Genomic DNA, 23,516 nt, shown 5'->3' on the forward strand with positions numbered 1-23,516 from the left:
TTCACCTTAGGTCTTTAAAAAGTCTTAAAACCGCTTAAATTTAGTTTTAAGTTTTAGTTTAGTCTGAGTGTTTAATTTTAGCTGTGAGGAGCGTTTAATTTTAGCTGTGAGGAGCGTTTAATTTTAGCTGTGAGGAGCGTTTAATTTTAGCTGTGAGGAGCGTTTAATTTTAGCTGTGAGGAGCGTTTAATTTTAGCTGTGAAGAGCGTTTAATTTTAGCTGTGAGGAACGTTTAATTTTAGCTGTGAAGAGCGTTTAATTTTAGCTGTGAGGAACGTTTAATTTTAGCTGTGAAGAGCGTTTAATTTTAGCTGTGAGGAACGTTTAATTTTAGCTGGGAAGAGCGTTTAATTTTAGCTGTGAAGAGCGTTTAATTTTAGCTGTGAGGAACGTTTAATTTTAGCTGGGAAGAGCGTTTAATTTTAGCTGTGAGGAGCGTTTAATTTTAGCTGGGAAGAGCGTTTAATTTTAGCTGTGATGAGCATTTAATTTTAGTCATTTTTTTCATTTTTATTCATAAATATTACTTTTTTAAAATTGAATCTAATTGTTAGTGTACATAGGTATGTGAATAGTTTTAAAAAAGAAAGTTCCCTAAGGTGGTCTGAATTTTTTTATGTCAGTTCAGTAAAATGTTTTGTATACAATCACTTACTATGTAATTTTATTTATTTATTTATTTTTTTTGCCACAGTAATAGTATTAGATTTTTCTTGTGAGAGGTTTTAAAAAGTCTTAAAAGTCATTCAATTTGAGCTTTAAAAATGTACAGATACCCTGATTTGTTATATCTAATACAGTACATTATTATTTAAAGTAATATTTTAATAATTAAAAGTGTATTGTCTGGCTGTAGTGATATAGCAGAAGTGGAGACTTTATATTTTCTCAAAGAAATGTAGAAATATATTGATATATTTCTATATATGTATGTTATCGTCCAGCCCTAATGATCTCTACTGTATGTTGTTTATGGTAACAGGAGAGTATTCTGCAGAAGGTGGTTCTGACGGCGTTTGGGGATCGGACCGTGGTGAACATTGCTGTGAGTATCTGTCTGATCCCTGCTGTTATTATGTGATGAAGTGATGTGATGAAGTGATATAAAGGGGGGATGATTGAGGCTGGAGCGTGTCCTGATGTGTCCTCGCTGGTGAACAGTGCTGCTGGTGTTGTTAGAGGATCAGAGTGTGTTTACGGGTCTTTCGAGGATCAGTGTTCCTCTGCACTGATTTATTCCCTGTACTTTTAGTTTCTTACAGAGCCCAGGATAGAGGGGATAAATCACGCTCTTTAAATCATGTGAACGATTTGTAATTTTTGCTCACTATTTACAAACAATTTCTTAATTTTAAGCAAACAATTCTTTAATTTGAGTGAACGATTCCTTTATTTTGATGGAACTATTTCATTATGAGCAAATAGTCCTTTATTTTAAGCGAATAATTCTTTATTTTGAACAAACAATTCTATATTTTAAGGGAACGATTCTTTATTTGGAGTAAATTATTTTTTATTTTCAGCAAACAATTCTTAATTTGAAGTGAATGATTATTTTTGAGCAAACAATTCTTTAATGTGAGCAAACAATTTATTATATTGTTTATTTTTGAAGACTCTGGAAACTTTATTGTGCGCATAAAAATAATTCTGTTTAATTTGCTTCAACTAATGTGGAAGAACTAGATAATTACTGCACACATACTGTTTCTTCATGAGTTGCTTGATTTTTACTTATTTATTCATTTATGTAACTACTGCTTTGAAATTTGTACTATTATTATTTTTTTATTATATTATATTATCATATTTTTATCTTCTTCTACAATGAAGAAAATAATAAGTAAATAACTGGGGAGGAAAAACAAATACAAATATATAAGGTAGAATAAAATAATTATTTTTAAATAGTACTTATCCTTAATGAAAATGAAAAGCTCTATTCTGAGAGATTATTATTATTATTATTATTATTATTATTATTATTATTTTAAAGGTTGCTGAGGTGGTAGTTGCTAGGATGTAGGAGCTGTAAGGTAATACCTGTGGTTCTCCTGCAGCACCGAGTTCACACTATCCTGGAGTCGGACGTGGTGATCGTGATGAAACACGGAGGGATACTGGAGTACGCCGCTCCCGACGTCCTGCTGGAGCAGAAGGACAGCGTCTTCTCCTGCTTCGTCCGAGCAGACAAGTGAACGAGTGGAGGAGTGAACGAATGGAGGAGTGGACATGTGGACTTATAAAGAGTGCAAGTGAAAGGTAAGAATGAAACAAACGGACAAGGGAACGAGCGATTTCACCGACAAGTGAAAGAACTGAATAGCAAACAAACAGACAAGTGAAAGGGAATAATGGAAGAGCTGAACAAGTAAATAAGTGGACGGATTAAAGAGTGGATGAATGGAAAAAAAAAAAGGACAAGGATAAGTGAACGTGCGTGCATACGAATCAGTTAATGAGCAAACAAATAGACAAGTGAACAATCGAACAAACACTGACAAACTGAAGTAAATGAGCAGACAAATGAAAAAGTGGATGAATGAAAATGAGGACAAGCAAACGAACGGACAAGTGACTGAGTGAATGAATTGAAAAGTAAACGAGTGGACAGATGAATGTGCAGACAAACTAACAAGTGAACAAACGGACAAGTAAACAAGCAAATGCATGGAAAGAACAGACAAGCAAAAAAGCAAAGGAGTGGACTATTGTACGAGTAAATGGACGAAAGAGTGGATAAGTAGACCAATGAAACGGTGGACAAACGGACAAGTGAACTACAGAACAAACGGACAAGTAAATGAGTGGACAAGTAAATGGGTGAACAAACTGACAAATGAACAAGTAAAAGAGCGGATGAATTAAAGAGTGGATGAATGACAAAAAAAAGATAAGCAAACGAACGGACAAGTGAACGAACTTGTGAAGTGACGACTGAACAAGAGGACAAATAGACAAGTGAACCAGCGAACACTGACTAACTGAAGTAAATGAGTGGAAAAATGAAAAAGTGGATGAATGAAAATGAGGACAAGCAAACTAACGGAGAAGTGACTGAGCGAAAGAATTGACAAGTAAATAAGTGGACAGATGAACATGCAGACAAACGAACAAGTGAAAGAGCAAACAAGTTATCAAGGAAACAATTGAACAAGCTGCCAATTGAACAAGCGAACAAACGAACGGACAAGTGAGCAATCAAAGGGGGGGGGGGGACTATTGTACGAGTGAACGGACGAAAGAGTGGATAAATAGACCAATGAAAGAGTGGACAAACAGACAAGTAAACGGGAGAACAAGTAAATGAGTGCACACGTACATGGGTGAACAAACTGACAAATGAACAAGTAAATGAGCGGATAAATTAAAGAGTTGATGAATGGGGAAAAAAGACAAGCAAACGAACTTGTGAAGTGACAACTGAACAAGAGGACAAATGGACAAGTAAGCAAGTGGGCAGATGAACGAGCGGACAAACGAACAAGTGAATGAGCAAACAAATAGACAAGTGACAAGTAAACGTGCAAATGCATGGACAAGCGAAAGAGCGGACAAATGAATGAACGAACGAACGGACAAGTGAGCAATCAAACTGGGTGGACTATTGTACGAGTGAATGGACAAAAGAGTGATTAAGTCCACCAATGAAAGAGCGGACAAACGGACAAGTGAACGAGAGAACAAGAGAATGAGTGAACAAGTAAATGGGTGAACAAAGTGACAAACGAACTTGTGAAGTGATGACTGAACAAGAGGACAAATGGACAGGTAAGCAGGTGGACAGATGAACGAGCGACAAACAAACAAGTAGACAAACGGAAAACCACTGACAAATGAACTGAAGTAAATGAGCGGACAAATAAAAAAAAAGTGGATAAATAAACAAGTGAACGCACAAGCAAGGGAACGAGCGGACAAATGGACAAGTTATTGAGTGGACGAATGAAAGAGCTGACGAGTGGATGAGTGAATGAGATGTAAAGAGGAGGGGAGGGGGCGGGGTTTTATATGGTCTGTAAATTGCGTGTAAATAAATTGTTCATAAGCTGTTTATAATATACTGAATATACAAATGATTTTAGAAGCATTAATAAATTATTAGAAATATTAAATTTAGAGTTTGCCTGTTGTTGTATGTCCGTCTCACCCCAACTGAAGATCTCTTCTATCCCACAAACCTCAGTAACTGCATCTCTTCTTCAGGTAGAGCCGCTGCAGAAGTTCAGGTAAGAATCGTAAAGTTTTTATGGTCTTTAGAGATCTTCAACTCCTCCTCTCTACACCTGAGAAACTCAAACACTTACCTCTGCAGACAAGAAGCACCTAGAAACCTTCCACAACCACCGTCTACAAATACAAAACCTAACGAATGTTACAAATGCGTGACAAAATCCTTAAATTTTCCCAAAAATCATCAGTGCTCTTTATGTATGAATTCTATCAGTCAGGTATTAAGGAGCAGTAAAGCCACTCCACTGAAGTACAGAGTTAAGGGTGAGTTTACAGTGAAGTGTCTCCAGCACTAAGGCTGGAGCAGTATTAGCATTAGCCGCTAACCGCAGTGCTAAGCACTAGTTCTTTCGTTATTCAGAGGTGAGTATATCAGACTGCATGTCTGCATGTTTACTGTGTTAAAACAAGCTGCATGGGACAAATGTCAGAACATATGTCTCAATTTACATGCATTTTTGACAATAGATTTTTGCCTTGTACTAAGCATTATGAGAATTTTACTTTATTTTAAGCAAGTGTAACTCAAAATAAGCACAAAAAGAGACAAATCAAGTCAATGATTTTTGTGTCGAATCAAGCCATAAGCACTGACTTTTATTGGCTTTAAATTTTAAGTCATTCTCTATATTTTTTAAAAACTTTAAAATTGCTTACTTTAAGAAATTATACTAAAAATAGCTTAATTAGCTAAACTCACTGGCAGATTGTTATAATAGAATATACATCTGATTTCACACATATTGTCTATTTTTTGCCATTTTGCCAGTATTGAATTAACATAACCTCACCTTTTATTCTATTCTATTATTTAGGAGCATCTTTCTGCAGTTTCAATGTAAGAAACTGACTCATTTACTTACTATTTTAAGTTGTTTTTTGTTGAAAAAATTAGTGTTTTAATTGTCTGAAAATTAAAATGCATGAGTGTTGTGTTTTTAATTTTAATTTACCGCCCTGTTGTTTTGCCTCAGAATGAATACAGTCTGTGGACAGTAGTGCAGTGAGAGGTAGTGATGGTGACCAGCGGCTTCTGGTTGTAATTGTCCATGCTAACAGCGACTAGCGACTTCGGCTGAATCTTTACATTTAATTCAGGAGACCCCGCCCCACATAACTCACCCACAGCAGGTCAGTGCAATGTTCTTTAGCTTATATGGGACGTGGGAAAAGTCACGGGACACTATATTTGTCTTGGATCCCATGACTTTTGGCATGTCAGTCGAGGATTAAATAACGGGAGAATCCAGTCACTACAATCCAGCTTTTAGCTGATTTTTGTTTTAAAGCATTATTTTGTATTAAAGTATTAAATATTAATCCATAGAGATTCTCCTAAAATCAGATCTTTTAAAATTAATATCAAATAATGCATAAAAATAAAAAAGCTGAGGACAAAAATGGGACATTTAAAATATTTTATTAGGTTATAATTTGCAGAGCTTAAAATATTAAATCGCTTTTAACTTAAGTATTATTAAAATACATAAAAATGAAAGCCAGAACTGAGGAGCCCTGAAAAAGAAAAGACAAAAAACTAAAATAAAAATAAAAATATGCCAAAACTAAAAAACAAATAAACAAAAAACAGATAAATAAATTAAAATGAAAAACATCCAACCCTCTAACAGGAGAACCCTCAGAGAACTCTCAGAACAGTGATGAAGGGAGGATTTAAAATATATAATCTCTTTCTTTCTATTTTTCATTCTAAATTACACTTTTCTCTCTCTCTTTCACTCGTTCTCTCGCTCTAAATAAAAGCCTTAAACAGTTTAAATACATAAACACTAGATTTACATTCTTCTCCACTTTAAAAAGTTTCAGAAAGTGTCCGATCCCGGCTTTACTATTCCCTCATATTTATTTATTATTTATTCCACAGCGTTTTAGACCCACTGTTAAAAAATTATAAATAAACATTAGATAAATTAGACTTTAAAGGTAATTTTTTTTAAATAAAAAGAAAATCATATGTTACGGCATAATAATAGTGAAGTCAGAATATTTGGAGAAAAAAGTTGTACAGTGTGGAATTCAAAGAATAAAGTAGAAATATTTAGAGAATAAAGTCGTAATATTTTGAGATTTATGTTGTAATATTAAAAAAAATGTATTCAAAATGTTTTGAGAATAAAGTCAAAACTTAGACTAAACTACCATCACATTATATTGCCGTATTTTATATGCAACATTATTCTCAAAAATATGACTTTTTTTATTCTTGAAACATTTCGACAAGTGCATTCTCAAAGTATTTCTACTTTATTCTTATTAATTACGACATAATTCTCTTTTTTTTTTTCTAAAGTCACGTCAACTTAAAAAGTTTTAACCCTATTATTGAAAAATTTTGAGAACCCTTTTTTCTCAAAATATTTCTACTTAATTGTCTAAATATTACAATATTCTTAAAATTCAAACAAAACATAGTGCCTTTTTAGAATTAAATTGTTGAATTGTTTAAAAAATAGTCAAAAAGGTTTTTTTTTTTATTTTACTTAATTTTAAAAGTAAAGTAAAATTACCACCACCACATTATATTGTGTCTTTATTCATGAAATATTCAAATTTTATACTTAATTTGCAACTTTATTTTCAAAATATGACAAACGCTCAATGCTCAAATTCTCAAAATTACTTTTTCCTTAAATCACATTGATTTTATTATTGAAACCTTTCAACAAAAGTTTTCTTGAAACTTAATACTCAATATATATATATATATATTTTTTTTTATTACAACATAAGTCTCAAAATGTACCTACTTTATTCCCTAAATGCCATATTGTACGACTTCTTAATTTTATTCTCAATAATCCATAAGTCTACTACTTTATTTCTAACAGTGGGTCTAAAACGTGGTCATAAATTTGCACTTTCTTTTTTTTAAATGTATTAATTTATTTTAGATTTTTAATCCCACTAAATCTGGGATGTACCTTGACTGGACCGCTACGCTAGGGGGGCTTTACTAGCCTGGGCTTTTTATCTTCCGCCCGAGAGAACAAACAGCATTCAATCATTAAGCAGACAAAATTACGAGCTTTTGTCTTTGTCGTCGTTTTTACCCAGCTAACATGATCGTGTGGGGGTCATATGGGTTCCAGGTGGGCGTGGGCTCTAAGCCCACAACTTTTATCTAGTCCAGTGTGGTGTTTCAACCCAAGTAGAGGTCATATTTAACCCTTCTGGTCCTATTACTGACCCTGGTTCAGGTTTCCAGTCGGGCTACCCACACTAGTCCCAGGTGGGCATGGGTTTTAAGCCCCCAATGTCCATCTTAGTCTCCATACAGTGGTGTATACAACCCAGATAGAACCCAAATTTAACCATTTCTAGTCCCATCACTGACCCTGGTCTGGTACATATTTGGACTACCCATACTACTAGTTGTCAGGTGGACATGGGCTCTAAGCAACTTCCATCTAGTCCCCAAACAGTGCAGTGTACAACCCAGATAGAACCTATGTTTAACCCCTTGTGGTCCCATCACATACTCTAGTTCTGTTTTGCACCTGGGCTACCCATACCTGTCGCAGGTGGGCATGAGTTTTAAGCCCTAACTTCCACCTAGTCCCCATACAGTAGTGTAAACAACCCAGAAAGATCCCATATTTACCTATCCCTGGTCCTATCACTGACCCTGGTTTTGGTTCCTGGTTGAACTTCCCATACTAATCTCAGGTGGGCATGGTCTCTAAGCCCACAGGTTCCATCCAGTCCCCAAACTGTGCAGTGTACAACCCAGATAGAGCCCATATTTAAACCACTCCTGGCATTATTACTGACCTTGGTTCTGGTTCTCATTTGGACTACCCACCTGAGACAATAGTCCCAGGTGGTCATGGGATTTAAACTCACAGGTTCCATCTAGTCCTCAAGCAGTGGAGTTTACAACCTAGATAAATCCCAAATTTAATCATCCCTAGTCCCTTCACTGACACTGATTATGGTTCTCAATTGGACTACCCATACTAGCTAGCCCGAGGAGGGCATGGGCTCTAATCCCACAGGTTCCACGTAGTTCTCAAGAAGTAGAGTGTACACCCTAGGTAGTAAAGCCCATGTTAAACCTTTACTGGTCCTATCACTGACCCTGATTTTGGATTATGGTTCACAGCTGGACTACCCATACCTGTCGCAGGTGGGCATGGGTTCTGAGCCCCCCAACTTCAATTTAGTCCCCATAAAATGCATTCCCTACATGATCATGTTAGCTGGGTTTGCATGTGAAGGGAACGCCCCATGAAGTGCAGCCTTCTGATTGGCTCCCTAAATCAATCCATGTATGAGTGCCTGCAGGAGGCTCCAGTGCAGGAAGTCGTCAGACCTGACCATGTGACCCCTTGTGGCCACTGAGGGGCGGTACAGTCTCTCTAGAGCTTAAGATTATTTAATAAGGTTACGTTAAATAAAGGGTCGAAAGGTGCAGTAATTCTGTCAGATATGCTGGATACAATAAGAGCAGTTGGTGGGGAGTGGTCAGTGTGAGGGAGGGACAAATCTGGGACAAATGGGGGGACAAAACAGCAAAAAAAAAAGAAAAAAACGTTATATTATTAAAGAGACTAAAAAGTGATTTGGCCTAAAGTTTGGCTGTATTAAACCACAAAAAAACAGTGCTGCTATCTTAACACGCTAAAAAAAGGGGGTGGGGGGAGGAGCTAAATGTCTTCGTTTTCGTCAACGTGGACGAAAAATGTAAGATAAACAACGTAAACCACCAACGTACACCAGCAAGTGTCCATATCTGTCTTTAGAACCCAAACTCTTCATAGATTATAGTGCAGGGACTGGAGGTGGGAGAAGGGGTGTAAAGGTCGATTTATAATTTTGCGTCAAATCTACATCGTAACTACGTATACTCTTGGCGTAACCACATATTTTTTTTACGTAACAGACGTAAAAATAGCGCGCATCTTCCCTGAAATGTAACTATTGAATGGTGTCCTATAAGTAGTGACACAGACCAAAATGAGAAACTTGTTAAACCTACGATTACAAAAAAAATTTGACTTTAACTTTTATACGAAAATTTGCACTTTTTAAGATAAGAACTTGTTAACATAAATTTGTACTTGTAGATTTAACATAAAAACTTGAAAAGCTGAAATTTGCACTTGTACTTTAAATGTAAGTAAATGTACAATTTTAATTTGAGCTCGTAGTTTTAACATGAGAACTTGCAAGTTGAAATTTGTACTTGTAGTTTTAATGTGTGAACTTGTAAGCTCAAATCTGAACTCATAATTTTAATGTGAGAACTTGTACCATTTCAATTTGAACTTGTAGTTCTATTGTGAGAACTTGTGTACAATTTGTACTCGTAGTTTTAACATGAGAACTCGAAATCAGAAACTTGTACTTGTAGATTTAACGTGAGAACTTTTAAAATTAAAAAAATTAACTTGAATGTAAAATTTTTATGTTGATCCTAAAAACAAAATGTGAAATTTAGGCAGCACAACTTTAAATATGTATGCCAGTAAAAAGGGAAAAAATATATAGGTTTACAAGTTCCAACATTAAAAATACAAGAACAGATTTTATTTTACAAGTTTCCAAATCAGGTTCTACAAATACTACATTTTGGCTCTGCTTTGTGATTGGCCGTGCCAAGATTCCCCCAAAGCCCTGTGTGCATGTTTTTCCCATTGAAAACTGTTAAAGTTAAGCATAACATTTTTCAGCTTAACGTAATTTAAGTACGCAATCCAACAACAATGTGATTGGTCCGTTGAGCACTGTATTCACCAATTTTCACAGTTTCTTCCCTTTTTTTTGTCACCAAATTCAGTTTTATCGTTGCTTTAGTGCAACTGCAGATTAAATCAACTATACACTCAAGAAACATCACAGGCCTTTTGTGCAGGAACTTCGTAAACTCTATGTTAACTCTAGGTTGTATAACTTGACGCAAAAGTATAAATCGATCAGCCTTCGGAAGAAACTGACCGAGCGAATGAAAGAAAGCAACAAAAAAAGAAAAAACAAGCAAGAAAAAGTGTATTTTTATCTGTTTTCCTGGTTAAAGGGAGGCGGCTAGGCTCACAGACAGGACATCCTCGGGGGGGAAATCTGGAATTGTAGAAATCTCAGCATGTGCTGCTGCCCCCTGCAGGCCTGGCTGACCCGCCGCTCCCGACTGACCGGGTCCTAAAGTGGAGAGACAGCGGGTGGAGGTGGCGGCGGAGGGGCTGCGAGTTTCTCCAGGAGCACCAGCAGGGGGCGCTGCCGGCTGCAGTCCTCCTCCCCTCCCCCGGGGGCGGCGGGGGACTCCGGCTGGGCGGGACCGGCTTGGGGGTGTGGCCTCATCTCTCGGTGACGTGGTTCTGTGGCGTGGGGGGCAGGGGGGTGCACAGGGCTTCCGTCAGGTCGTCCATTATGGACGTCTCCTTGGGGTCCATCAGATTGAATTCCCTTATAAAAACGATGAAATGTGTGTAGAGGGTGTTTAAGTGTCCGTGCAGGTCCATCGCCACCGTCTCCTTGTAGTGGGACCAGTAGATGTGGGCCAGGACGTGGAACAGGTATCTGCAGATCTTCTTCACCAGCGAGTCGAAGGCGTTGGGGAACTCCTTACCTGCAGAGGACCAGAGGAGAAGAAGACAAATTTATTTATCAGATTTTTTGGACTAGAAAGTGCACTTAAAATCATTTAATTTTCCCAAAAATCGAAGTAAAAGCACAGTAAAAGTACACTTTGCTGGAGTACAGTGATATAAAGGTAAGTTTTAGTGAAGTTTCTCCAGCACTAAGGCTGGAGCAATAGCATTAAGCACTAAGTGCAAGCTCTTTTAGCCGCCTAGAAAAATTCACATTTACTAGCGACTTATAAATGTTCAAATACTGAGCTAATATTTTTGCTAATATTTTTAATATGAATATTCATGCTGATAAATAACTGCCATGTGTGAACATTTGTTAATATTTAAATTCTGATGAACCACTGCTCGGTTCATATCTACTGATCATTCAGGCTTTTAGTTAACATCTGTGCTGAAGAGGTAGAGTTACAGGTATACAGTGAATAGTGAATATTTGAGTAATGTTCGAATCCAGGTTATGAGAAGAAACAACTACTCAACTAAATAAAGAACCATAAGAAATGGCTAAGGAAAAATAATTGAGGTATTATTTAACTGAATATTTCTATCTTAAACAGAATATGTCACAACTTTAGTATTTGAATTAAAGCATTTGTTCAACTGTAGTATTTGTATTTTAATTACAGCATTTTCTAACTAGAGTATTTGTACTTTTACTGCAGTATTTTCTTAAACTAAATTATTTTAATTAAAGTATCATTCTGAAAATAAGTATTTCAAAACTTTCCTCAAGAGCAGTCACTGCAAGAAACATCCAAAAATATTTAATGGTGGAACTGGCACTCATCAGGATCACCCATGAAAAGGAGAGAACAGTAGAAGTGTTCCTCTGTTGTACAGAATGAGTTTATCAGAGTTTCCAGCCTCAGAAATCACAAGTTAACAAGCAGATCCCCAGATAAGAGCATCTAAATACTTCACAGAGTATTTTAGTTTGTTTAACACTGTTTTTAAGTTACTACATGATTCATTATGTGTTCCTTCATAATCTAATAGATCACGTTACTATTCATTTACTATGTAAAATAAATAAAAACAATAATTTTAATAATTTGCCTTTTGTTGCCTCGTCCAAATGTTCTTTTATTTTTTTTAAGATGTGTTTCTGCATCAGGTTGTAAATAAATGATGTTTTTGATGAAATGATGCGTCTGATCTGTGTTTAATGTTATGTATGATGTATTAAATACGTCTCTGTGAGATTCTGTTCAGAACTGGAGCTGTAGTTTCTCTCTCTGTGTGTTAAACTCTCAGTAATTGTGTGTGTGCTGGGGGGTTGGAGGTTCCAGCAGGGGGCAGCAGAGGACTGAACTCACCGTATTTGGTGGGGAAGATATCTTCATCAGTGACGAGTTTCTGTACTGAACTCATTACGAAGTCGACGTACTGCGGCGCCGTGCACTTCGTCTTCTTCCCCTTCTCATCGTACCAGAAATACGTCCTGCAGAAACACAGGGGGAGGAGTTAACTCTACTGTAACTCTACTCAATCAATCAATTAATCTTTATTTTCACACTTTATATTAACCCTCATTTACAAATACAAATATTATCTAAAAAATATTTAGATAAGAAACGAGGAAATAAATAAAATATACTTTTTTTTAAATAAATATATTAAAAATAGGAAATTAAAAATGTACGCATAAAAATTAAAGAAACTATATGATTCTAAATGAAAAAAGTATAATAGTGAAAGTAAAATAAAATGATGAATAATAGCAATACTAAGGACATAAGAATCAAACCACAAAAAAAAATAAGGTTTTAAGAGAACATATAAACTGATTTATATATAAATTAATAAAAAGATAATATGCTTTTAATGTTATTGCACAGTGTATCCAACAGCATTATAAACACAGTAATTAAGAATAACACTACTTCTACTACTACTACTAATAATAATAATAAATAAATAGGCAATATAAAAATGCTAATTAAATATTCAAAACATTATTACTAGTATTTTCTAACATGAGTATTTATATTTTAAATAAACGATTTCATACATGGAGTATTTGTGCTTTTACTATAATATTTTCAAACCGGAGTATTTGCATTTGAATTAAAGTATTTCCTGAGAGGAGCAATTGTACTTTTACTTATATATTTTCCCACTGTAGAATTTGTATTTTAACTAAAGTATTTCCTAACTGCAGTATTTTTTTAAGGCGTTGCCTTTAGAAACAGACGCTCCTCTGTGCTCACATCCTGACTTTATTAATTCTGAAACTGAGAATAAAAACTCAGAAGACTGAAGACAGAGAGTGAAAGAGGGTGGAAATTTCCAGGTGTTCTATTTTATTTAATACGAGCTGATATTCCTGCTGCTTTCTGTTTATTTATACGAGCAGACAGTCGAGATCTTTAATATCTGTTCTTTATCTACCAATAAATACACAAACATCCTGTAAAAACTATACTCTATTATGTATACTAGACTTGTGTCACTAGAATAGATTCATAATATACTTCATTATATACTTACAATAAATATTTTATAATAAATATTAGAAATGTATAGCACTTTATTTTATGTTTATTATGCATCATCAGCTGTGTTTATATGATGTTATACATCAATACCAACAATCTCAACAAATCTGCCTAAAGTCATGTTACACTACACCCCAAGTCCATTTCACACCATGCGTGCTGCTCTACTTACTAAATAAAATGTGGGGTTTAAATCAGGCTCGGGCTCATAACAACAGTTTTTGGGGCGGATCGGGCAGAACATGCACGGGCTTGAGCCGAGCTGGATTTTTTGGGCCCGGTCTAAGCTTTAATTTGTGCTGGCAGCAGCCCTAAAACACCATGTTCCCCAATCAGCATGAGGACATGAGGTCCTCACAAATCACTAAATACAAGTGCATGCCCACATTTGTGCCCTCTGTGCCCTGGGCACTCGGATCGCCCAGTCTGATCTCTCTCAGCTCGACCTGAACACCACACTGCGACCTCACCCACCTCCACCTCACCTCCACCTGGCCCAGGTAACCCCGCCCCCCTGAGCGTGTGCCCAGTTATAGGGGGTGTAGGGTTGCCCGGGTTGCCCAGGCGGCGGGTGAATAATGGATGGGTGGCACAGCGGGCATCAATAACCCAGAACAGAGCAGGACTTACGTGTTACAGGCCGACATGACGGGACAGGTGTCTCCGGTGCAGAACTCCGACACGGTGCTGTACTGCAGATTAATGAGGTTAAAGAATGTCGTGGCTGCAAAAAAAAACAGAGGAAATTCAACACATCAATCAATCAATCAATTAATCAATCAATACACTGAGTGTAAAACTTACAAAAGCAGTGTGTAAGACTGGTGGAGGAGAACATGATGCCAAGATGCATGAAAAAAAAACTGTGATTAAAAACCACCAGGGTTATTCCACCAAATTTTTCCACCAAGGTTTATGTTTGAGTAAAATGAACATTGTTGTTTTATTCTATAAACTACAGACAACATTTCTCCCAAATTACAAATAAAAATATTCTCATTTAGAGCATTTATTTACAGAAAATGAGAAATGACTGAAATAACAAAAAAAGATACAGAGCTTTCAGATCTCAAATAATGCAAAGAAAACAAGTTCATATTCATAAAGTTTTAAGAGTTCAGAAATAATCAATATTTGGTGGAATAATCCTGGTTGGTTTTTAATCACAGTTAAATTTCATGCATTTTGGCATCATGTTCTCCTCCTCCACCAGTCTTACACACTGCTTTTGGATAACTTTATGCTGCTTTACTCCTGGTGCAGAAATTCAAGCAGTTCAGTTTGGTGGTTTGATGGTTTGTGATCATCCATCTTCCTCTTGATTATATTCCAGAGGTTTTCAATTTGGTAAAATCAAAGAAACTTATTTTTAAATCGTTTTTAAGTGACTTTTATTTTTTCTTAGAGCTGTAAAGCTGTAAGATATAACACGTCCCCTTTAAGGTTCAGTAGGTTAGACTGGGGCATGTTTTCATACTTTGTTCTATGGGAAAGCGTCCTCGTCTCGGCTTGTTGTGTCTAGAATTAGCAGATATTTCTAAAATATTCTACAGTTTTTTTGGCTTCTATCCGTTAGAGGAAGTTCTCAGCACGTTCTTGCAGAGTTACATAATCACTCCATCGTCTGAACCTCCATTAACATTCCTCAACACACAGATCACACGCCATTGTTTGCGTTTCCCTCGATTTTTATCTCAGAAAAGAAGCGTTTTTAGAACAGCATGAGCAGAACGGGGCTTATTCTGGGCTGAGTTCTGTTTTTATAAGATAAAAACTGATGGTTACGTAAAGCTTTACAGCAGAGCTCTGGATCAAAGCCTTTTATGGTTAATCGAGGAGATTCCTCTCGGATCATTAAATATAACTGTGCTTTATAAAGAGAGAGATTCTGCTGAGGGCTGGGAATTATTATAGAAACCTTCTATTTTATTGAAACACTTTCTTTACTTACAAATTTAAACTAAATAATGCTCTGTAAAAAACAAAATAAGAGAGCACCTAAAATGATGAGTTTCTTTGATTTCACCAAATTGAAAATCTCTGGAATATAATCAAGAGGAAGATGGATGATCACAAACCATCAAACCACCAAACTGAACTGCTTGAATTTTTACACCAGGAGTAAAGCAGCATAAAGTTATCCAAAAGCAGTGTGTAAGACTGGTGGAGGAGAACATGATGCCAAGATGCATGAAATTAAAACTGTGATTAAAAACCAACCAGGGTTATTCCACCAAATATTGATTATTTCTGAACTCTTAAAACTTTATGAATATGAACTTGTTTTCTTTGCATTATTTGAGGTCTGAAAGCTCTGCATCTTTTTTATTATTTCAGTCATTTCTCATTTTCTGTAAATAAATGCTCTAAATGAGAATATTTATATTTGTAATTTGGGAGAAATGTTGTCTGTAGTTTATAGAATAAAACAACAATGTTCATTTTACTCAAACATAAACCTATAAATAGCTAAATCAGAGAAACTGATTCACAAACTGAAGTGACCTCTTCATTCAGGTATTTTTAATACCTCAATTACACACTAGTTAATACATTATTAATCATTAAAGTTTTTTATTTAATATCTCAAATCATTATTAATTACAAAATTCTTAAGCATATTACATTTTAGTAATATTCAATAATATCTTAACTAGTGTAAATTACTATTCAACATGTTACTTTACAGTTTAATACATGTTTATTACTGTTGCATGTGCTGTTGTTTATGTTAACGCACCCTTATTATAAAAGGTGTTACTAAAAATAATAATAATAATAATCACCTGATTAAAACTCAAATATTCTATAGTAATCTAATCCCATCAGTAATCTGATCAAATCTGATTAGATTAGGGATGCACGATTATATCAGTAATATATTGGTATCGGACGGTAATTGCTGAGCTTAATTAAAATCCTTTCATTTAAAAATACCTTAAGTATTCAAGGTATTTGAGGTGTTTAAGATATTTGAGGTATTTGTGGTACTTATTAGAGGTATTCAAGGTATTTGAGATAATAGAGGTACATGAGGTAATAGAGGTACATTAGTTATTTGAGGTATTCAAGGTACTTGAGGTATTCAAGATATTTCCAAGTACTTGAGGTATTCGAGGTATTAAAGGTATCTCCAGGTACTTGAGGTATTTAAAGTATTCGATGTATTAAGGGTACTTGAGGTTTTCGAGGTACTTGAGGTATTCAAGATATCTCCAGGTATTCGAGGTATTCGAGGTAATATTTCCAGGTACTTTAGGTATTCAAGATATTTCCAGGTACTTGAGGTATTCGAGGTATTAAAGGTACTTGAGGTATTCAAGGTATTTGAAGAATTTAAATTATTTGAGGTACTTGTATTTAGGGTATTTAAGGTACTCAATGTACTTCAGGTGTTCTAGGTATTCAGATATTAGAAGTATTTGAGGTATTTGAGATACTTGAAGTACTCAAGGTATTTAAAGTACTTGAGGTATTTAAGTTATTTGAGGTATTCAAGGTACTACTGAATCTAAAACAAAAAGACTAAATTCAGTGGTACCGGTTGAGAGTGAGTTCTATGTCCATGGTTTAGATAATGCGTATGTAAATGACGTACTGTTGCTGGCGAGCCATTCGTTGAGGTCGATTTCAGGCGGCAGAACCACCAGCTCTTTCAGATCGAAATCCACGACCCTGACTTTAGTGCAGTCCGGCTCCAGATACTGCTTCTTCTCCTCCACCACCGCCGCCACCGGCTTCTTCCCGTTCGGCTTCCCCTTCGACTTCCTGCAGCGGAGCGAGAGAGAGAAACGGGTCAGAACACATTTAATAATACAAGCTATTAGCTCAATATTAACTTTATTGAAGAATGGGTTAAGAAACCACTAATATAAAGTACTGTACTAAATTCTGGCTATCCACTACATACAGCCTATAGCAAACTAGTTAGCTAAATGAATTTTCATTCATTAGAATTTTTCATTTTTCAATTTCTATGCATCAAATTATTAAACACAATTTAAAAATGGAATAGTGATTAGCTGATCAGGTACATCAGGGCAGTCTGAATGTTTTATTAAGCACACAGTGGGTTTGATCACTTCAGAAACATTTTAAATCAATGATAAAAACATGATTAAATAAACTTGTTCAGTTTATAACGTTTGAGTTGATAATGCACAAAACAGGTGACTATTCTGCTTTTTACGGCTACAGAGCAAACAGCACACTGACTCTCCTCTGTGCTCCAAAACCAGCTTGCTGATTGGCCGTTTCTCCTGAAAGGAGGAACTTTATTCTTGAATCTGCACTGTGTTTGGCGTTAAGAGTTTTTACAGATTTCCCATTTACACAGCGGCCAGTGTCCTGTCTCCTCATTAATAATACAGCTGAGATGAGCAAAACGATTCGGGGCTACTGGATAATCATCCGGGCCTGGAGCCCCGGAAGCCCAGGCCAGGCAACACCCCTGATAAACACTATATTACCATAGTTTAATGAGTAGTTTCAATGATTTGAGGCCATTTTCTTCATAACAAGCAAAACAATAAATAAATGCTAGTAGTTTGTCTCAGCAGCTAGTTAGCAAACTAACTTTCCCGTTCCACCTTAAATGATGCAACAGACTGCAGATGCACCAGCATTTCTTGAAGAATTCATTTCTTGAATCAGGTTCTTGAAGGCTTTCCCAATTATTAGTTAAAAGATTTTACCCTTTTCTCTTCTAACTCGAAAACAAGGGGTAGGTTACAAAAGTGAAATCAATTTGGGAATTTATTAGGGAAAAAACTATTCAAACCCGTTACATCTGACGTAAAACTATAAACTAACACATCATTTTAATAAAAGAACTGAAATCATTCTGAATGTAGTAAAACATGGTGGTGGTAGTGTGTGTGTTTGTGTTATGATGGTCTGGAGCTGCTGGAGAACTTGCTGTAATAGAAAGAAGCAAGAATTCTGCTGTTTACCAGAAAATCTTAGTGACCTCAAGCTCAGCAGTATTTGGGTTCTGCAGCAGAACAATGACCCAAAACACACAAACTCAAAAAGTTCACCTCTGAATGAAGGTTTTGGAGTGGTCTAGTCAAAGTCTGGTTTGATATTAAACAGTTTTAGACGTTAAAATTGTCCAGTGTGTCTGAATTAAAACTGTAATTCTGTAAAGAAGAGTGGAACTAAATTCCTCCACAGAGATGTGTTGCCTGTAAAATATTTAATTTATTTTTATTAGACAGCGTACAACAGTCCAGACAGTGGATACTGCAGTACTGAAGTACTCTGTAGTGTTATAGCTATAGAGTATAGTTCTGTCTGCTCTGAGCTCCTCTACCGGCTCCATATTCCACACTTAACCTTGGCCTGTAATTAGCCGGTGAGGCCACAGACATGCAGCCGCTTCCTGCCGCGGATATTTTTAGAGCTGTAGAGTTTATATTACCAGCAGACCCCCGTCCCAACTTTCACTGCCCACCCCCCCACCACCACCACCACCACCCCCACACCACGCCCAGCGCCGAACATCTAACGCTGAGCTGAAGCTACGCAGGGTTCGGGGGGGCTTCTGTGCGTCACACTGTAACTGCAGACAGACGTTAGTGTTAGCCTAGCGCTAATGGGGGAGAAGAAAGGTACATTCAGCTCTGACCTCGTTCCCTCGTTCCTCACATATGGTCCTCATTCACACCAGCACTGTACCGCCTGACTGAGGACAGCGTATTCAATAAAACTCACATCTGTCAGAGTATACTTTACTAAATATATACACAAAATATACACAAAATATAGAATCAGCTGCTAAAACAGTAGCACAAAACTACTACTACTAAAACTGAGCCATTTCTGCTTCCAGGAAATTACATGTATAAACGTGCACACAAAATAACTTTAAAATACATTTTATTATTAAGTATAGTGTCTTGTATATTGACCTGATTGTAAAAGTAAGATATGTAATTAAAAATAATAATAAAAACTACTTATAACACTGAAAAAAATAGCATTTGTTACCCATTCTCCCAACTATAAACTTTACCATCAAATATAATTATTAAAATACTTCAGATATGTAATTTTTTTGCATTGTTGTGTGACTCCAAAATACGCATTTTAGTTGTGTCCCTGTGTTGTGGGTTCACTCAGTCCTGTTACTGAGCGTAACACACTACCCTGATCATCTGAAACATCTGGAACATTCTACAACAGGAAGTCACATCTACAACAGGAAGTGACATCATCATCTGGTTCTGGTTCTAAAGATCATGGGAAGATCAGAATTAAGTTCCTCATTAGTTTTTTTTTTTCTGTATATTTGATCTTATTGTAACGAGGACTGAGGAGCTCAATCTCAACACTCAGTCCTGTTACCTAAATTCATTCTTACATCTTATTGGTTAATTTTCAAAATACAAAGTTTGGGAAAATCACTAGAATGTGTTCTGTGTCGTCATGCTATTAGCATAGCCACCATTTAGCTATTTTTCACATTTTTGCTAGTTCTATGCTAAAAACTCAGTCCTGTTACTTTTAGTCCTGTTACTCAAATCATAAAAAGTAACAGGAATGAGTTTTAGCAACAGAATACAGTTTTTGTTCATAAATATCAGTTATTTGAACATGCAGTCTATAACCATTTCTTTAAAAATAAAGACTTCCTTGAGAGAAAATCAAATGAATTAGTGGACTTGCTTTTAAACAGGCTTTTAAACATGAGTTCTGGTAACAGGACTGAGAAAAATGTAAAACATCATCAGATTATAAATCTTGTAAAATATATATAAAAAGGAGTTTGACCAGTACATGTTTTCAAAAGTTAAATATATGTGCTATTAATTTTGAAAAAGTTATACTGTGTTATATTATAAAAAGGATGTATGATCCTACAATCCTACATTGCCACGGACAGTGGGCATAGATCCCTCACTCAGACAAGGTCTGCTGGGTAATGCTGCTGTGCACTGTCTGAGGTTCTTAACCTGCAAACTGAAATGGCAGAAATGGCGTTTTTTCTTCTATTGATCTAGTGGGTGGGGCTCTGGTGGAGGTTGGCAGATGAGGGGTGGAGCCTATGCAGGTTTCTTTATTGGGATGTCACAATAGGGGAGGAGCCAAAAAGCCATAGAAACTGAATATGATTCCTGACACCAAACTCTTTCAGCTAAGTAACACTTTTTGGTGATTTTCTGGTGTTTAGAGTGTTTATCGAGGAAGTTAAGACCCAAGTGAACATGTAAAAGCATGCAAAAAGTGATTTTAGCATAATGTGTCCCCTATTATTAAAGTTAACATTAAATATGAACACATTTCATGATTTCATTTCATTTCTACACAAATATGAGACTAAACTATCTGAAGTTCTACAGATAATTTCCCACAGAGCTGCATGATGAACACTAATGATTTACTACTTACTTCTAAACGCCGTCATAAAGTCAGTTATGGTTTTATTGTCATTTTTAGATAATTTGTTGTTTTGACATCTCGACATTTCCTCAATTCACTGAACGAAGCCACACCCCTATTTCCTGTATTACTGTGGACTGACTGTAAGGAAGCACGAGACCAATAAAAACAATACAAGCAATAAAAAAACAATAAAAAAACAATAAATTTAGTTCCTAGAGAGTTTTATTTATTGAGCCCGAACCTGATTTAAACCCCACATTTTTTCAGTAAGTAGGGAGTTAAAACTGAGCTTTAAAGAACATTTTGGAGCTGTTTGAATGAGCAAAATCTGTTCAGAATTATAATAATTAAAATTACAACACTGAAGAAGCATAGACCTGTTATTTAATAAAAAACAGAAATGCAAACAATAAACCACAGATCTAAACCTCAGTAAATTAGGCTACAAGAATGATGTCTGAATAACTTTTCCTCTAATCTAATATCATTTACGATGGTTTAAGAATAAAAAAATACTTTCTGAACATACAGACGATTTTTTAAATTATTAATAGTAGCCTATTATTTATAAATTATTTTTAAATGTGTTTAATCCCTTTGATGTTATAAATGCTCGGCAACATTGTAAATGAGGGTCACCCTCAATGTTTTTCCCGAGTGAAAATAAAAGTTGATTGATTGATTGATTGACTGACTGACTAGCAAACACTTTAGATATGATAGCAACTGCCTAGCACCCACTTAGCAACACTTTAGCAACCACCTAGCAACCACTTAGAAACTACACAGTGACTAACACGGATACCATAAAAACACCTTAGCAACCACCTTGCAACCACTTAGCAACACCTTAGCAACCACCTGGAATACTTTAGTAACTGCCTAGCACAAGCTTAGCAACCACTTTAGAAATGATAGCAACTGCCTAGCAACCAGTTAGTAACACCTTAGCAACTCCCTAGCAACAACACAGCAACCACCACAGACACCATATATATATATATATATATATATATATATATATATATATATATATATATATATATAAAAATTGTATGTTTTTAATGTGATGAGTAGCCATCTCTTTATTTTGCTATTTATTAGCCTGTAACAGGAACACTACTGTATACAGCTCAGTGTGTGTGTGTTTTTGTGTGTGTGTTTGTGTGTATAAATGTGTGTGTGTATAATAGTGTGGTTGTGCAGTATTTTCCCGCTCTTTAAACAGCTGTTGCCGTTTTGGCTCCCGGCGGAGGCCCCGGGGCGGCAGCAGCACCCGGCACACAGAGCCCGGCCTTGTTGAGACGGAGGCGGGTGCTGTGCCGGGGGGGGGGCTTCAGGGCTGAACACACAGCGGCCTCGAGTCCCTGCCCCACCTTGACCACCACCCACCACCACCACCACCCTCCATCATTAATACTACTACTATTACCATTAGTTGGGTCTACAGTATTATTATACACAATTACCGTATTTGCACTATAAGCTGCACTTAAAATCATTTAATTTTACCAAAAATCATCATCAGAGCTCCTTATAATCCGGTGCTCCTTATGTATGAATTCTATCAGTCAGGTATTAAGGAGCAGTAAAGACACTCCACTGAAGTACAGAGTTATAAGTGTGAGTTTTCAGTGAAGTTTCTCCAGCACTAAGGCAGGAGCAGTATTAGCATTAGCCGCTAACCACAGCGCTAGCTCTTTCACCGTTCAGAGGTGAGGAGTAGTTTGGGCGAGGCACTGGGTGATGTATGGGTTTAGGGGCGGGGCAGGAGAAAGAGCTGACTGGACTAAGGAAACATCATCCACGCCTATAGCACAGATGAACCTCAGGGGGCGCTGCAGAGGCAAAAATTACCACAATAATTTATTAATAATTTATTAATTAAAAATTACCACAACAAGTGTTTTTTAAAGGTTAGGAAATGTTTATAATAATTTTAAGCAGGACTGGTACGTTTTATTACTTTAAAGGAAGATATTTCAGCTATTATTGTAAAAATATGGTGTACGGTTTAGTGCTTTTAGAAACATGATCCTAACCTTAACTCCACCCCCACAAGTTTTCCCTTCCACCTTAAATTCCACCTTAAATGTGGCAGCTCAAACTGGAGTTCCAAAGAAAAAAAAACAAGCAGTAGTTGTAGAGAAGCTAATGTTAGCGTCAGGTTCCATTTTTTGTTTTTTAATCAGTGTTCCTAATTTTCTATTTATTGTTTATTTCCATTTTAAGTTAAGTCCATTTTATTTATAACTTTTGATTTTCTTACGTATGATTTTATGATTCCAACACTTATTTCAATCATATTTTTATCTTATTTGTTTTAGATCTTATTTTATAATATATTATGTATCTTATTTCAGTGCTCTATGAATTGGCTCTGATTCATAGAGAACATCGACTCATTTACATTTACAGAGTTTAAATAAAGGTTGATTGATTGATTAATTAATTGATTGGTTGGTTGATTGTAATGTAACGTAACCGTATGTTATATTGTACGGTATTATTATGGGATGTAGTGAATGGAGAACACCACTGAGGATCAGCTGCAGGCCAGGTTTCTGACCTCACTTCCTGTGTTCACCACAGAGGTTCTTTCTCTTTTCTGCTCTTTCAGAAACCAAAACCCAATTCCTGATTCCTGGAAAACTGCAGAATCCAGCCAAGACTCGAACCACAGATCCCTGAAGATCCTAAAGAGAGCGTTCCTGAGCTCCCGGCCTGTTTTATACCAGAGATCTTTAAAACTTTTACAGAACAACAGAACCAGAAGCTGAAGAAGTTT

General features: G+C 36.1%; 2 protein-coding genes across 5 annotated transcripts in view; one reads left to right on the forward strand and one right to left on the reverse strand.

Moving 5' to 3' along the window:
- abcc8b (ATP-binding cassette, sub-family C (CFTR/MRP), member 8b) overlaps nucleotides 1-2,418 on the forward strand; it is a 63,576-nt gene extending 61,158 nt beyond the window's left edge. Inside the window, exons 39-40 of the mRNA XM_022685698.2 lie at nucleotides 983-1,045; nucleotides 2,061-2,418. Of these exons, the coding sequence (XP_022541419.2) occupies nucleotides 983-1,045; nucleotides 2,061-2,198 (201 nt within the window). The 3' untranslated portion in view covers nucleotides 2,199-2,418. The remainder of the gene's footprint in view (nucleotides 1-982; nucleotides 1,046-2,060) is intronic.
- Nucleotides 2,419-5,637: 3,219 nt separating this feature from the next.
- mob2b (MOB kinase activator 2b) overlaps nucleotides 5,638-23,516 on the reverse strand; it is a 63,054-nt gene continuing 45,175 nt past the window's right edge. For 3 of the 4 annotated variants that reach the window (XM_022685702.2, XM_022685701.2, XM_022685700.2), the window contains exons 2-5: nucleotides 16,941-17,110; nucleotides 13,973-14,066; nucleotides 12,161-12,285; nucleotides 5,638-10,819 (exon numbers count right to left, since the gene is read on the reverse strand). In XM_022685702.2, the coding sequence (XP_022541423.1) occupies nucleotides 10,548-10,819; nucleotides 12,161-12,285; nucleotides 13,973-14,066; nucleotides 16,941-17,110 (661 nt within the window). In that variant the 3' untranslated portion in view covers nucleotides 5,638-10,547. The remainder of the gene's footprint in view (nucleotides 10,820-12,160; nucleotides 12,286-13,972; nucleotides 14,067-16,940; nucleotides 17,111-23,516) is intronic. The other variant, XR_007440658.1, reaches the window with a different exon arrangement.

This window comes from Astyanax mexicanus, chromosome 9 (assembly GCF_023375975.1).
Source record: "Astyanax mexicanus isolate ESR-SI-001 chromosome 9, AstMex3_surface, whole genome shotgun sequence".
Classification (NCBI taxonomy): domain Eukaryota; kingdom Metazoa; phylum Chordata; class Actinopteri; order Characiformes; family Acestrorhamphidae; genus Astyanax; species Astyanax mexicanus.